The sequence below is a fragment of the Pyrenophora tritici-repentis genome, chromosome 2 (assembly GCF_003171515.1).
Source record: "Pyrenophora tritici-repentis strain M4 chromosome 2, whole genome shotgun sequence".
Lineage (NCBI taxonomy): Eukaryota > Fungi > Ascomycota > Dothideomycetes > Pleosporales > Pleosporaceae > Pyrenophora > Pyrenophora tritici-repentis.
This window is the reverse complement of record NC_089391.1, coordinates 4,053,664-4,069,195: the sequence shown is the minus strand read 5'-3', so window position 1 is coordinate 4,069,195 and position 15,532 is coordinate 4,053,664. Positions and strand designations below refer to the sequence as shown.

The 15,532-nt window shown below is 52.3% G+C and overlaps 5 protein-coding genes across 5 annotated transcripts; 2 read left to right on the top strand and 3 right to left on the bottom strand.

The window, feature by feature from the left end:
• Positions 1-954: 954 nt before the first annotated feature.
• On the top strand, positions 955-2,669 carry PtrM4_070050 (UhpC, Sugar phosphate permease; the record flags this gene model as incomplete). The annotated part of the gene is made up of 3 exons (XM_001933677.2): positions 955-1,133; positions 1,307-2,384; positions 2,448-2,669. The coding sequence occupies 3 exons, from the start codon at positions 955-957 to the stop codon at positions 2,667-2,669; spliced, it is 1,479 nt and encodes a 492-aa protein (XP_001933712.2).
• A 511-nt stretch (positions 2,670-3,180) lies between these two features.
• Positions 3,181-7,635, bottom strand: PtrM4_070040 (SPS1, Serine-threonine protein kinase; the record flags this gene model as incomplete). The annotated part of the gene is made up of 1 exon (XM_066105879.1): positions 3,181-7,635. One exon carries the CDS (start codon positions 7,633-7,635, stop codon positions 3,181-3,183), a length of 4,455 nt encoding a protein of 1,484 aa, XP_065964506.1.
• Positions 7,636-9,972: 2,337 nt separating this feature from the next.
• PtrM4_070030 (Pyruvate decarboxylase and related thiamine pyrophosphate-requiring enzyme) lies at positions 9,973-11,860 on the top strand (the record flags this gene model as incomplete). The annotated part of the gene is made up of 3 exons (XM_001933673.2): positions 9,973-10,026; positions 10,074-10,209; positions 10,320-11,860. The coding sequence occupies 3 exons, from the start codon at positions 9,973-9,975 to the stop codon at positions 11,858-11,860; spliced, it is 1,731 nt and encodes a 576-aa protein (XP_001933708.1).
• A 264-nt stretch (positions 11,861-12,124) lies between these two features.
• On the bottom strand, positions 12,125-12,958 carry PtrM4_070020 (PBP domain containing protein; the record flags this gene model as incomplete). Its single annotated transcript, XM_001933672.2, has 2 exons — positions 12,125-12,726; positions 12,796-12,958. 2 exons carry the CDS (start codon positions 12,956-12,958, stop codon positions 12,125-12,127), a joined length of 765 nt encoding a protein of 254 aa, XP_001933707.1.
• Positions 12,959-13,486: 528 nt separating this feature from the next.
• Positions 13,487-14,908, bottom strand: PtrM4_070010 (PurA, Adenylosuccinate synthase; the record flags this gene model as incomplete). The annotated part of the gene is made up of 4 exons (XM_001933671.2): positions 13,487-13,940; positions 13,992-14,242; positions 14,296-14,480; positions 14,530-14,908. The coding sequence occupies 4 exons, from the start codon at positions 14,906-14,908 to the stop codon at positions 13,487-13,489; spliced, it is 1,269 nt and encodes a 422-aa protein (XP_001933706.1).
• Positions 14,909-15,532: the final 624 nt, after the last annotated feature.

Sequence of the window (15,532 nt, the reverse complement as noted above, 5' to 3'; positions counted from 1 at the left end):
TGCATATCGACCATTGGTTCTGTTTATTCGGAGTTTCCGGGCTTGACAGGAGTGACAAATGTCTCGGCCAGCTTTGAGAGGGACGTCACACCAAACGGTATTTGTACCCTTCCATTCCTTATCAAAAGATGGGCCCTTCTAGGTTTTGAACAATAGCGAGACCATTTATTTAGAGACTCTGATAATTTAACGGTTTCTACTAGGGCAGTAATTATGTGGCTAGGATCATATGATATCATGAAGACATCTGTATGTGTAGACGGAAGGAGAGGCACATCCGGCGTGACACAGCTGCTCAACAAGGATCAATTATGATGTCACCCACGACGTAGCCACAGCATCCGTTGTTTGCTCAGACAGCGACTAATGTACTAATGACATTGGCTAAGCAATGCACGACTGCAAACTACTGCGAATCGGGGTTTTTTGGACTCTATGCATAGGGAGCCTGCCATCACTCACTGACGACGCAGCAGCACATATTGGTATCATGACTACGACTGAACCCCCATCTTTCGCTTGATTGTATCCCCCCAACTTCGAACATTGGCACACAGTAATCCGTTTAACCGTTATGTTATCAGTTACCCAGCAGCATATCTGCGCTAGAGATGCTACGTCATTCCGCAAAGAGCTAGCGTTGCACCTCAATTGGTCCCAGCCCCGCGGCGGATCTGCATGTCGTTCCAAAGTGGGTCATAGCTGAAGTTCCGATGTCCAAAGCCGACAAACTTATAAAGCACGAGGTTCGCCGTCTCGTGGCGAACGCACGGCACCGACAGTATGATGGCTCCTACATTTGGCTGGATGATGCTTTGAGAAGTTTTTTCATTCACGTTTTGCATTATTCTCCAACAACAAACTACGGAAAAAGTCGTCAACTTGCCGGCTTGACATCAGTCATCATCCATCATTTCAACTTCCACAGACACATAATAGCATTTTCACGGCGCTATGAGCGACATCGAGAAAAACTATGATTCGGCAGCGCCGAATGCTGCAAGGGAGAGCGACGAGATTGGGGGCCAGCTGGAAGGCGTGGATCTAGTCTTTGAGGCGAAGCTTGTACGCAAGCTTGATCTTTTCATCATTCCAGTAGTGATGCTGTTGTATCTCTTCAGCTTTCTCGACAGGTATGTTTGAATTTGTATACACCCGGGTGACATGAAATACTTGGCATACTAGTGTATAGACGCCATTGTATGCGCCAGACACTGCTTACCCGCAGTGTCAAGTATTTCATGTCACCTAGGTGGATATACTGCTGGAGTTTATGACTAAAGAAGCAACACTCTAACACAATCAGAGTGAACATTGGCAATGCGCGTCTATACGGCCTTCAGGAAGACCTCAACATGGGCGACTCGCAATTCCAAACAGCTGTTTCGATTCTTTTCGTAACATACATCTTATCTGAGCTCCCCTCGAATCTGGTCCTGAAGAAACTCACGCCCTCGCGATGGATATCTTTCATCACTGTAGCATGGGGCATCATCGCGACTTTGACTGGCGTAGCACAAAGCTACGGTGGGCTCATCGCATGCCGTCTGCTTCTAGGAGCCGTGGAAGGAGGACTGTTTCCTGGAATGGCCATCTATCTAACCTTCTTCTACACCAAGCGCGAACTTGCCCTCCGCATCGGCTACCTCTTCGTCTCATCCGCACTCGCAGGCGCGTGTGGCGGTCTTCTTGCCTACGGAATCGGACACATGGACGGCACAGCTGGGATGCGAGGCTGGAGATGGATCATGATCATAGAGGGTATCCCAACGTTCATTCTCGGCATTGCAACGTGGTTCCTACTTCCCGATACCCCGGAAAGCGCCTACTTCTTCACCGCCGAAGAGAAGGCATTCGCAGCTGCTCGGCTTAAACGCCAAACTGGCTACACGGATAAAGCCGCTGAATTCCATTGGGATGATGTCAAGAAATGTTTCAAGGACTGGAAAGTATGGGTATTCTGCTTTGCGCAGTTTGGCTCCGATACCATGCTTTACGGTTACTCGACTTTTTTGCCTACCATTATTCGTTCCATCAATACTACGGCTAGCAGCGCTATGATACAGGTTCTCACAATTCCCTGCTACGCATTGGGCGCCATCACTTACCTTGTGGTTGCACGCTTCTCCGATAGGCAGCAGAAGCGCGGGCTTTACAGTGTCCTACTGGGTGTCGTTAGTATCGTAGGATATGCCATGCTCATTAGTCCGGCGAGTTCGGGTGTCCATTACGCTGGCTGCTTCCTTGTTGCCATGGGGTTATACGTTTGTGTCGGTTTGCCGCTCGCGTGGCTACCGACTAATCTCCCGAGATACGGCAAAAGGACTACCGCCACTGGACTGCAGCTCAGTATTGGAAACTGTGCTGGAATCATGAGCGCTTTTGTAAGTCTTTCTCCTTCCTCATTACCCCATGTCAACTACTTGACTTGCGCTAATTACGCGTAGATATATCCAACGCATGATCGACCCCGATTTATCAAAGGCCACGGCATCACAATGGCCATGGTGGGCTTTGCAATCGTTTGCTACACCATAATGTGGTTTCATTTAGGGAGCATCAACTCAAGTCGTGAAAAGGGAGAGGAAGAGAACAGGGTAGAGGGTATGAGTGAGGAGGCAATCGCGGAAATGGGAGATGATAGCCCAAGATTTAGATATACAATCTGAGTGGACACAGAAATACCAACGTAACGCTAGATACAAAAATAGATGCGTATCAGGTACACAAATTAGTATTACTAGATTCATCGGATCTTATTCTATAGCCTTGGGGATACAGAAAAGGTGGCTTTCTTACTAGTCATGTTAGACGTATTCAACGAAATAGCTGTTATGATCCATGCCTCCAAAGACTCACGGGAACAGATTTGATTTTTCTTTGATATAGACTTACATCGGGAACAAGTTCTGGGTGATATAAACTACTTAATATACTTGTGTAAAAACGTCATTGTAAACGTCGGCCACGCTTATTAGGTGTTTTTGCACATTGATGAAATCGAGAAAGTAAAAACGCTGTCATTTTGTTGAATAAATCTGAACAAAGCAAAAAACAGTAAAGTGGGTATATAGCCAACACACAATTGCATGACACTTGGTTGCCCCGATAAGCCCTCCTCCTAACTTGTCACCAAATCCACCGTTCCGTCACCGTCCACACCTTATTATCAATCCTACCCTACTGAAATGCGCCTCGAATTTTCGCATAAAGCTCCGTGTCCAAGAAATTGTAGTTTGGATCCGAAAAGCAAAACGGTGCACGCAGCAACGTTTCAGCCGTCGGCCTTTCCATGGGATCAATGGTAAAACAATCGTACATGAAGCTTAAGCCCTCGACTCCAATTATCCTGCTTACATCTTCGGGAATCGGAGGAGCTTGGTTCAGACTGCCGAGCTTGTAAATGGCGCCAATGGCTTCTTCTTTAGACCAGGGACGCTTGCCCGCAAACATCTCTAGTACTACGCAACCGAGCGACCAAATGTCAACTTTCGCAGAGTAGCCTTGGCCTTGAGAGCGAATGACTTCAGGCGCCATCCAGAAGACGGAGCCTTGCATGCTGTTTGTGACGTCATTGCCGTAGATGTTGTCCGTCTTCTTTGAGATACCAAAATCCGAGATTTTGCATGTGCCATCAAGGTCGAGGAGAATGTTGTCAGCCTTCAAGTCCCGGTGCAGAATGCCTTCTCGGTGGAGATATGAGAGACCGAGCAGAGTTTGACGAGTCAGCGAGGAGACGACAGACTCTTCGAATTTGCCGTGCTTGCGGATACAAGATCCTACCGATCCACCAGAAATATACTCGAGGAAAATAGAAATGCTGTACTCCTTGCGTTCGCAACCAAGGTATTGCACGATATTTGGGTGATCTAAATGCTGCATCGTGTCGATTTCTTGGTCCAAACTCTTAACAAGCTCTTTGATTTTGTCCTTGTCAGAGCCGGCCGCTTTGGCGTTGACTTCTACTTGTTTGACAGCAATCAATTCACCTGTAGTGATGTTCATACCGAGATAAACGCGACCAAATGTGCCCTTGCCAATGAGTTGGCCCTTCATCCACTTAAATGTCGGTTGACGGGACGGTACGTTGGGTAAATGATCTTGAGGTATAGTTTCCATGACGAGACGGGAGCCACGTTGCGGTCGAACTTGCTCGGTTCTGGCGTTGAACATCTTCGTCGACTTCCTCCTGATAATATCCCCACCGTTTCTTAGTGTTGCAACGCGCGACGGACCAGCCCCAGCGGGTGCCTGTCCCGCAATAGACTTTTTGTCAAGTGGTTGGTACTGCGACTTGACCACTTCACGGATAGACTTCGTGCGGCCCAAGCCAACACCTGACTTGCGCATATTTCGCTGAGCAATTGATTGCAGTCCAGCACCACCACGGGTAAGCGACATAGGGGCAGGCTCAGCCGGTATGGGCTTGTTGTCAAAAGCTGGATCTGTAGAGGCATCTCCGTCTTCCTCTTCAAGCATCGGCTGATCAAGGTTGACGTGTGGGAACAGCTCGTCAAGATGTTCGACGAGGGCTTCGGCGGGCGGGCGGTTTGCCCAGACATCGCTAGCAAACGACTCACGGCGGGAGAATTTGTTCGTATCGTCTGGAGAATCGGTCCAAGTTGCAGATGCAGCCGATTCGGGGTGCATATCGTTTGGCTGAGGTTCGCGGTCACCGGCTGCACTGTGCTCAGAAGTTTGTTCAGTAACTTGAGCTAGCGAAATTTTAGACCGCTGTGTCTTGAGCGTGAGATTCGGCCGTTGGGCACGTGAAGTATTTCGAGCGAGCGGTATGTTCTTTGCGGGCGTAGGCGGGCCAATTCGTCCCGCGAGAGGTGCAGCAAATAGACCATCATCGGAGTCGTCATCACCAGAATCCATGGGCTCAAGGTTCGGTGATTTGGTGATGAAAGAGACTCGCGCTTCCTCGAAGTCGTGCGTTGGACCGTAAATCGACACTCGCGATGGCTCCCTGCTCAAAGTGGATTCTTGGGGCCGCGCTGAGTGAGGTGATTGGGGTCGCTCTTGGGATAAGGGTGGATCGGACAAAACAGGGGTGAGGTCCAGCCTCTCTTGTGCTGCATGATCGCCGAAAGCTTCCTCATAGTCAGGTATTCTGAAAGGTATATTGCCTTTGCTCATGGTGAGCTCGCCGGGACTGCGGGGGGACCCACCTGGACTATTGCGGCCAGAACCAGACCTAGCTGCAAAATGATTGTCGTGTAGCACTTGTTGCGATGGTCGAAGACTTTCTGGAGAATCACCATCCTTTGGCGGAGGTTGTGGCGCCTTTGGAGGCGCTCTGTTCGCTGCCCCGATTCCGGCTCCAAGGTTCCCAGCACCAATTATTGCAGCGGCAATACCTCCCAAGCCACTTGCACCCTGGGGTATAGCTTTGCGCTTCTCGGAATGATCCGTTGATTCCTGCTTAGCCTCGCCATCATCACTTTCAGGCCACGAACCCCGGTTCTTGCTCCTTGATAACGAATTAGCCTTTAATAGGGTACTGGTATCGGCTGGCACAGGAGGTGGCTCTCTCAATGGTACAAGCTGCTTGTTCTTGCGTTCGTCGAAAGACTTGTTCAGGTCCTCGTAGGGAGAAGCGCGTGGCTCGTCAAAATCGATTATACGCTGACTCCTGTAGCTGATGGTGTCACTCGTAGCGGAGTTGGGGTCTGGACTGTGCGCCGTGAGCTTGCCGAAGCGTGTCCTGAGATATTCATCCTGCTTGCGCTTGGTTTCCTTTCGGTGCTCCTCTGCAGCAGCTTCGAGCAGCTTCCGACGTTCCTCCTCGGCCATGTCATCGCGTTGCTCCGGCAATGGCTCCGGGTTTCTTCCATCAATCGCACTTCTTGGAGTGGTCTCGTTCTTCTCTGCCATCTTTCTCAGGGCGGCACTCTTATCCGCGACTAGTGTTGACTCGCCCGACTTTCCACCGGGAGAATCTAGTTGTGTGTCGGCGTTCAAATGAGAGTATGCATCATCCTCCATAGTTCTGGCAGATACTAGGGGAAGTGATACACCCAGTCCCGCAGAAGGTTGGACATTCGTGCCCTCTTGGGGTATCTTGACAAAGATTTTCAGTTCGCCGACTCGGTTGCCGTATTGTGACCGAGCCTTTAGAAGCTTGGAATCGGATAGGGGGCGGTTGTGTTCATACTGTCCAGGAAGTGTGAGATGCAGCTCTACACCGGGTATTCGACTTAAGCCTTGGCTAAGCTCCTCACAGCATACTGTTCGCAACGATGCGGCAGAGTCTACGTTGGTAATGTCAACAAGTCGATAATTCCAACCATCCGGCGTGACAAAAGCAAATTTGCGGTCATCCTTGCCAGAGTTGCGGCCGCGCCCTGCCGCTTTATTTTCAGAATCTGTCTGAGCCGAGCGCCGCGACGGAGGCCGATCGTTCAATGACGTTTCACTGGAGTTCATTCCAGACTTTCCAAACAAGGATCCGCTGGGGTGGGTGCGATGGCTGGCCGGGCTGGTGGGGGAATCCAAGCTGGTGTCGTCAGGAGATGGGTGGCTGTCCTTCTTTCGCCCTCCCATGATCTTCTTGAAAAAACCCTTGTCATGATCCTTGGCACTGGTAGGTACTTCCATGCCATCGTAACGTGACAGACCGGTGCCAGGTCGCGAGCCTTCATAGCCGTTTCTCTTGTTTTCATTACGACTTTCTGATCGACCATCAAACGATCGGCCTGAAGGTGGACCAGAGCCAGTGTTTGCAAAAGTAGAATTGATCGACTCTGTACTGTTGACACGGTTATGGGGTGAGTAGTAACGAGAACCCCCTGTGGACAAACCCGCGCTGAGTTGACCGCCGTTGGTAGCAAGCCGTGCTGATGGCAGGCCCGGACTGTGCTGCGGACTGGCCTGGAGATAGTTTGTAGCAGCACCTAACGAAGAGGGTGCGAATTCGGTGGACGTATTGGGACTATGGCGTACAGACTTTGGATCGAGACCTTGTAGGACTTCCCTGGAGTAGGGACTGCGCGCGGGCCCTTCCGAGAAATCTGGGGTGGTGCCGAGGCCAGGGGCAGTGAAATTGCGATGTTGTGTAGAGATGCGCCTGGGTGGGATTGCACCGCTCACAGGCGAGTGTAGGAGTATCTGACGACCAGGACTTTCTTCCCCGTTGCCGGCCGTGGTTGGGGTGGAGCCAAAGTCCATGCCACGAGAGCCTATGTATGGTGAGTTTTCGACAGTGCCCTCTGTACCGGCGCTGGTCATGCCCGTATCGGATCGTTGGGGTGGTGCTCGAGGGTTGCTGGCGGCGCCTGTCTCCACAATGGAGCGCACAAGCCTACGAAGCTTGCGACCTTCGTCCCGTTCCCTGTTCTGGTCCCAACCCGTCCCGCTGGCAGTGCATTGCTTGGCCAGCTGAGGGAAAATGACCTGGTGCATCATGGCAACGTTGCCCTTGCTGCCGTGACCACGCCCAATGTCGAGGAATTTGGAGCCTTCCAGCCCGAGTGTCCTGAATGTCTCCTGCCAGTCGCGTGAAAAGTTGTTGCTCGCTAGCCAGTGTTGGACGCGTTCGGCGGGCCACTGCATGGCAGGGTCGTGGGGGGAAATGGGCGTGGTGCCGTTGCTTTCGGCGCGGTGGTAGACGCTGCCGTGGCTCTGGACCATGGGGTTTTGTAGTGTAGCCGTGGGTGGTCCGGGCGAGTCATAGACGTGAGCTCGGTCCGTGGGTATGTTGAGGTGGCCGCGGTTGCTGGGCGTCTGGGGGGCGTTGAAGCCGCCATTGTTGGACCCGTACTGCACACTTTGAACGCTCTCGAGTAGGCTACTAGAGAAGCCTTGTGCCGGGGTATCCGTGTTGGCTGAATAGCTGTCGTCACGGTAGTAGGGCTCCGGGTAGCCTCTGGAAGTGTGGAGGGGAGGTATACCTACGCCAGGTCCAAATGACTCGCCGCCAGGTATGTATGTAGCCGACGTCAGAGGCGGCTCGCGCTCATGCTGCACTTGCTGGGGAGGCGGCGGCGGCCCTGGCGGCGGGGGGAGGTTTGGGGGGTAGATGCGATACTGGCCAGGGTCGTAGATTGTTTGTTGGGGCTGTTGGTATATCGAGCGTGGAGGGCCCCAGTTGTTAGTATGCGGGGGCGGTGGGATGGGCATGCCATAGCCCGTCTGTCGCGGCGGTGGTGGAGGGAGGGCCATATGAGCCGCTGGAGTGCTCGAGGGCTGAGGCGGCGGCGGAGGGATGTACTGATGCATAACTGCTCTAGGCCCTGAGGGTACGGATACTGCCGTCGAGTAAGCAGATCAGCGACGATGTGCGAAGACGGCAGCGACGACGGCGGCGGAAGTGGAAGCGGCAACGACGAGGGTGGGGGTTTTGGGCAGCAAGCTGCTGCTGCGTCCACTGCGACCAAGAAAAAGATGAAGGCGCCTCAGGATGGGGGTTTACAGGAAGGCGCGGTCGCATCACGACATGACGCTACAGTCGTATTGACGTCGTCCAGGGCCTGGCCTACCAGACGTGTCGGTCGTGAGTTCCAGTCCCAGTCAGTTCCAGATGCAGGTTCAGTCCTTAGTCACTACTGTTTGGTGTCTGCGAGTCTGCGAGTCTGCGAATCTGCGAATCTGCAAGGTACGGTATGTCGTCGCTGGCAGTCGCACACGTGGGTCCCAATGCTAGGCGACAGGTGCAACACGGGAGACGAATCGCGCATCCGTTGCGACAAACGAGGGGACGAAGCGCACAATGGCCGACTGACAGCTGTTTCGGGGCGCCGTAGTCGCTATATCGTTAGTCGTCAGCCGAGGAGAAACGCGGGCGCCTGCGCTTGTATGTGCCTGTGTGAACGGCTGGGCGTGGTGTCAACTGCCTGTAACCTAGCTATAACCTAGTTATGGCGACCGCTGCCGGCTCCGGCAGACACGCGACAATAAAGATACCCCAATCTTGGCACCGCAATTACGACTACCGAAGACGGACGAGGGGCATTAACAGTAATAACCACCGCCGCCGCCGTCCAGCGCTGCCTGACACTGAGCTTGCTGTCGCGAAGGCGCCGTCTGCGCACAGACGTCGAGTGAAGCGTGCCTGATGATTTGCTGCAGACCCCCCAGCCGCGCTGTTGGCAATGCCTCGCCCTGTCAGTCGTCGCACCCTTCGCCCGCTCAATGCGCACTCCTGGTCGATTGCGTAGCCACCAGGGAGCTGGCGTCTCAACCCGCTACCACGTTTCAACCCAATGAACGCACGTGAGGGATAATGGCCGAACATTATGCATCTTGTCCCTGCACACCTGTCGTAGTCATATCTATTTAGTAGCTCTACCGACCACCATTTACCACTAGTCAACTACAAGACCTAGTCAGGTACCGACCCGAGACCGCGACACACGTGCTAGCTACTACTGTCATGTCATCCTAACGACGTGTCCAACAGTAATGCCAGATGTATTTTGGGTGCTACTCACACCGTATATCACGTGTAAAGGATTACACAAGGAAATAGATCGAGCTTGTCACTCTACTCCCATGAACAACAGGCTACTCAACATTAGTCCACAGCATGTTGAAAAAGGTAATGCGTTGTGGAGGCGAAATGGCCTCATAGCCCACTCATCTGCCCATGCTCCCACGCTCGTGCATCAAGTCACCATCAGTAATACTAGATGCAGATTATTTTTTCGTTGCAACTACAGTGGATTGGGTAGATCGGGTCGTGACTGATAGTCACGCCACCTGAGCTGATAAGCAGGGTGCATGAAGCCTTCCCGTCGCGTTACTATGGCGCATCACCATACAAACGCATACCTAACACTCGCACGAGCGAGAGAAGCGTCGGCCGGTAAAGACCGGGCATGATATCATCCTCGCGACTTCCTGGACCCTTAAAAGGTAGCTGCCGCTGCGCCCAACAAATCCAGCAACCTCGACGCAAAACATTCAAAGTCAAACACAACACTTTCCAACTGCCAGAACTTGACTGCATTACATCAGAAACTTGGCATCATGGCGTCGGATCTACGCTCCCAGGAGATCAAGAACCCAATTGACGTGGCAGAGGTGAGTACGCAATGCCCATGAAAGCGCGCTAGCTAATGACGAAACAGTACCTCTTCCGACGACTGCAACAGGTCGGCGTCGACTCCATCCACGGTGTACCGGGAGACTACAATCTCGTGGCCCTCGACTACATACCCAAAGTGGGCCTGAAATGGGTTGGTAACTGCAATGAGCTGAATGCTGGTACGTGAAGAGATCAGCGCAATCGGGCGGCTAACTACGGGAGGGACCGAAGCGACCGAATGCGAAGTTGATCCCGTGTCTTCTGCTACACCTGCTAACGTCGTCTATAGGTTACGCAGCCGATGGCTACGCTCGTATCAAGGGCATTGCTGCTCTCGTAACAACATTCGGTGTCGGAGAACTGTCGGCAGTCAACGCCATTGCAGGCGCTTACTCCGAATACGTGCCCATTGTCCACATCGTAGGCTATCCCTCGACTATTTCTCAGAAGAATGGTGCGCTGCTACATCACACTCTCGGAAATGGCGACTTTACCGTATTCTCTCGCATGTCCAAAGAGATCTCGTGTGCCGTTTCAATGTTGAACAGTCAACACGAGGCTGCCATGTTGATTGACAACGCCATTCGAGAATGCTATCTCCAATCACGACCAGTCTACATTTCCTTGCCCTCGGACATGGTAACTAAAAAGGTTGATGGCGACCGGCTGAAGACACCACTCGATTTGAAATACCCATCAAACAACCCAGAAGCTGAAGACTACGTTGTCGATGTGGTTCTCAAGTCTCTACATGCGGCCAAGAACCCTGTCATTCTTGTAGATGCATGCGCTATCCGTCACCGAGCGCTTGAAGAGACGCATGAGCTTGTCAAGAAGTCGGGCATTCCGACGTTTGTTGCACCAATGGGCAAGGGTGCCGTGAACGAGACGCTACCCAACTACGGAGGTGTTTATGCTGGAGATGGATCTAACGCTGGTGTGCGTGAACGAGTAGAATCTTCTGATCTCGTTCTCAGCATTGGCGCCATCAAGTCGGACTTCAACACGGCTGGCTTCACAATCCGCATGTCACAGCTGACCACTATCGATCTGCACAGCTTCGGATGCAAGGTTCGATACTCTGAATACCCCGGGGTGCGCATGAACGGCGTGCTCGCAAAAGTAACAGCTAAGCTTGGAGACCTCAACATCGAATCAGGTCCCAATCCCAACAACAACGTGCCAGAACACGAGTCGTCATCCACTGAGTCCGCCATCAAACACGCCTGGTTCTGGCCTAAGCTTGGCCAGTGGCTGAAGAAGGATGACATTCTCATCACTGAGACGGGTACCTCCAATTTTGGCGTATGGGAGACACGCTTCCCTGAGGGTGTCAGGGCCATCTCGCAAGTCCTCTGGGGCTCCATCGGCTACGCAACAGGAGCATGCCAGGGAGCAGCTCTTGCTGCCAAAGAATCAAACGTCAAGCGCACCATCCTCTTCACAGGCGATGGCTCCTTCCAGCTCACGGCTCAAGAAGTGTCGACCATGATTCGCAACAAGCTCGCGCCGATTATTTTTGTCATTTGCAACAAGGGCTATACTATCGAGCGCCTGATTCACGGCTGGGAAGATCCTTACAACGATGTCCAAGAATGGAAGTACAAGGATATCCCGGCAGTGTTTGGTGCCGAAGAGGGCAGTGTATTGACATACAGGGTCGAAACCAAGGACGATGTTGAGAAGTTGTTCAAGGACGAAGAGTTTTCCAGTGGAGAGACGAAGAAGATGCGCTTTGTGGAATTGGTTATGCCATGGGATGACGCGCCAGCTGCTCTCAAGGCGGTTTGCGAGGCAGCGGCAAGGACCAATGCGACTACTGCCGAATAGGTAGAGCGAGGCTGAAGGGTAATACGAGGTAGTGGATCAAAAGTGGCGTGGTGTGTACAAGACGATGAGCACGATGTAGTTTCTTTCACGATGATATGACAATGACGACTCTCTTCTCACACTTTGATTACTTCTATATTTTGGAAGTTGCCTCCCGAAGCTTTTGATCCCACTAAACCTGACCAATGTATAACATTTCGGTGTTGTATTCATATCTCATGCTATCCCATACCCGTCGTCTCAATTGCTCATGTATGCTTCCATTTACAAGGCCACGGCAAAAACCCCAGCCAACAACGCAGTCGTTACTCCGGCCCATAATGCCCTGCCATCAACCGTCAACATACCCGCCGCACCCCCCGTTGACGGTCCGCCAGACTCTGTGCTACTGCCTCCCGTCGGACTCGGTCTGGAAGGCGGGAAAGCTGAAGCCGTAGGCGTGCCAGTCGTATTCTGCACCGTGATCCAGTTCCCCGCCAACGGCTTCGTAAGGTTGGTATCCATTGTAAACTGGCTCACATTGAAGGGCACCCTATTCATAGCCAAAGTGGAATACTGCTCAGGCATGCTGAAATTGCGCGGCTGCTGCATGAGCACAAACGTGTACGCGTGTGGAATATCGCCAACGGGTGGCGAGGGCTGCAGGTAAGGAACAGGGTTCGTATCTGGGATTTGCAGCGCTGCGCCCGACGTGTTTGCTGATAGCGGAGAGGAGCGTGTAATGTTCATTGCGAACCAGTGGATTAATTGGACGCGGCTGCCGTTACGGGGAACATCGAGGTCGACCATGAGGAGGATGCAGGAGCCTGGGCCCTTTTCGTCGGACCACCATACTGGCGAGCTAATGGTTGGGCGTTGGGCGGTTTCTGTCGCGAGACGTCATGTCAGTTTGGGTAGCGCAAGTGTGTGTTTGGGATGAAAGCAAACAAACGTACCGGGACGCAGAATCAACTCTCCTCCAGGTGAGACGGTGTTGTTGCCGTATATCACGGTGAGGTTTTGGGATGTCGTAATGGGGAAGCCGGGTCCGGTTTCCGCCCGAGCAACGCCGGCAAGCAGAGCCGCAGCTGCAGTGCTTAGAATGGTTTTGCTGAACATGATTGTATTGATTATTTCGATTAAGGTTGAGTATTAGGATCCAAGTAGGCTTCGATTTGAAAAGTGCTCGAAAAGAAGACGGCAATGGACGGTGTCTTTTAATCGTGGACGGTGCGCTTTGTCTCCAGGGTGCCCTATGGCATACGTCGGCTTCATTCCGTATTGCCGAGTCCAGCCCTTCTTTCATGACGTCTAACCAAGACGCTTTGTCCCCTCGGGCCAAATATACGGACTTTAGCAAGGTGCGCCATTCGCTGTGGTGTGCGGCGTCAGGGACAGGCTTTCATGGTACCAAATGTATTTTGGTCGTCTATCAGGCCACGCTTGATCTGTGTCGGACAGTCGCGCCCCCCCCCCCCGGGTGTCGCAATCACAATCGCGGACACGTGCTGATATGACTGATGACGCTACCACTCCATTGAGTATGCTTTGCCTGTCCAAACGGGCTTGCATTAATCTACCTTCCAGTTCTATCTTTTTGAAGGCTTATTTCCCATACGTACTAGGAAATACTCCTCATAACCAGCCCTAGGACCTAGTAATCATGTGGTCGCGCGCAGGCCCGACACCAATCCATTTGACTTTGACGCCGACAAACTTCTCAATGTATTCAATGTAACTCCTCGCTTGGCTCGCCAAGTCGTAGTAATTTGTTACCCCCGTTGTTGGCTTCTTCCAACCTGGCAGCGTATCATACTGTACCTCGACTTGCGCAAGTATTTCGGGATTCGCGGGGAAGCCTTCAAGTGTTTCGCCATTGTAGGAGTACGATGTCGCTACCTTGAGCTCGTCAAAGTCGTCCAAAATATCGAGCTTGGTTAAATTGATAGCTGTGTAGTCGTTGCACGCGTGTGAGTGCTTGACTACGACTAAGTCGAGCCAGCCACAGCGGCGCTTGCGGCCGGTTGTTACACCGACCTCGTGGCCTACTGATTGCATCTTTTCGCCTATTTCGTTGAGTTGCTCAGTGGGAAAGGGTCCACTATTGAACGTTAGCTTGCACTCGCAGCGATGACTGAGCTATGATACTTACGATCCGACACGAGTCGTGTAGGCCTTTACTACTCCAATGACTTCCCTCAGTGACCGCCATCCCAAGTTGAGACCTGTAATGACACCTCCCAGACCTGTATTTGACGATGTAACGAAAGGATAAGTTCCGTAATCGATGTCTAGCATTAACGCATTTGCGCCTTCTACCAGGATCTTGGCATTCTTCTCCTTTGCCGATGCTAGGAGCGGGATTTGATCGACCACGTAGGGAGCGAGTTTGCCGCGAAGGTCCTGGACGAAATTTTAGCCATTCGCGCATCTTTCCAAGCAAGTGATAAACTGACCTTGTACCTGGCAATTTCATCATCCACGTCGTACTTGAGCAAATCACCAAATCGCTTCTGGTATCCCATGGCTATCCTCCTGAGCTTCGCCTCAAAAATCTTCTCGTCGAACAAGTCGCACATGCGCAGGCCGCTTCTAGTCATCTTGGTGCTGTATGTTGGGCCGATGCCCTTGCCGGTTGTACCTGCTCTGTCAGTACTGCCCAACTTCTGCAAAAGCGTGTATAACCCTACCAATGAAGCCACCAGCAAGTTCCACCTCTTCTAGGCCATCCACCATTTGGTGCACATCAAACACGACGTGTGCGCGATCCGAAATGAATATCCTGCCGTCCGTCTTCAACCCATGCTTTTCTAGCGCCTCGAGTTCCTTGAAGAAACTCGGCACATGTACCACACAGCCACTTCCAATGACATTGATGCAGCCTGGGTTCACCAAACCACTCGGGAGAATATGAAAATCGTACGTGACACCGTTTGCGACGATGGTGTGTCCGGCGTTGTTACCACCCTGAGCGCGGCAGCAGATTTGCGATTCGTGCGCGAGAATGTCGGCGAGCTTGCCCTTACCTTCGTCGCCCCATTGGGCGCCGAGGACGACGGTGACGGACATCGTGAGAACGAGGGACAAAAGGGAGGGAAACGATGGGGCAGCGGGTGGGTTTTCAATTGCCCATGGAGAAGCGGACTTGGCCGAGTTAGTCACAAAATCCCTAAAAAAAATTGCGCAATCGCAACTCCCCAGGCACCGCCATGGCACGCCTTGTATTTGCCAAACACTGTCGAATTGAGTCTATTCAAATCTAAGAAGCTTTCAATGTGCAACTCCAGCCACTTTCAAGACTCAATTGCTCTCTGTAAACCTTGGTCGCTGGACTTGATTCACCGCAGACCGGCTTCATGCCCCACCATGCCCCGCCATGGACGATGCGATGCCGCAATCTTCCGCACGAGCCAATGACGCATGCACCTGAGCCTCAACTCGGAATCCCGAGGAGCTGTAGCTAGGTGTCATAAAATACTTGACACCGTGGGTGAGCACCTAATAAACATGTCTGGCGCCTACAGTGGCATTTGTATGCTAGTATTTCAAATATTTCATGTCACCCTAGTGGCCGTATACAGCTACAACTTATCATACAAAACACGTAGAGCACGTATAATCGAGATTTTCACAATGTTGAAGAAAGCAAGAGAGCGCAGATATTACAAATGTGGGCATATCCCAAAGCGAAAG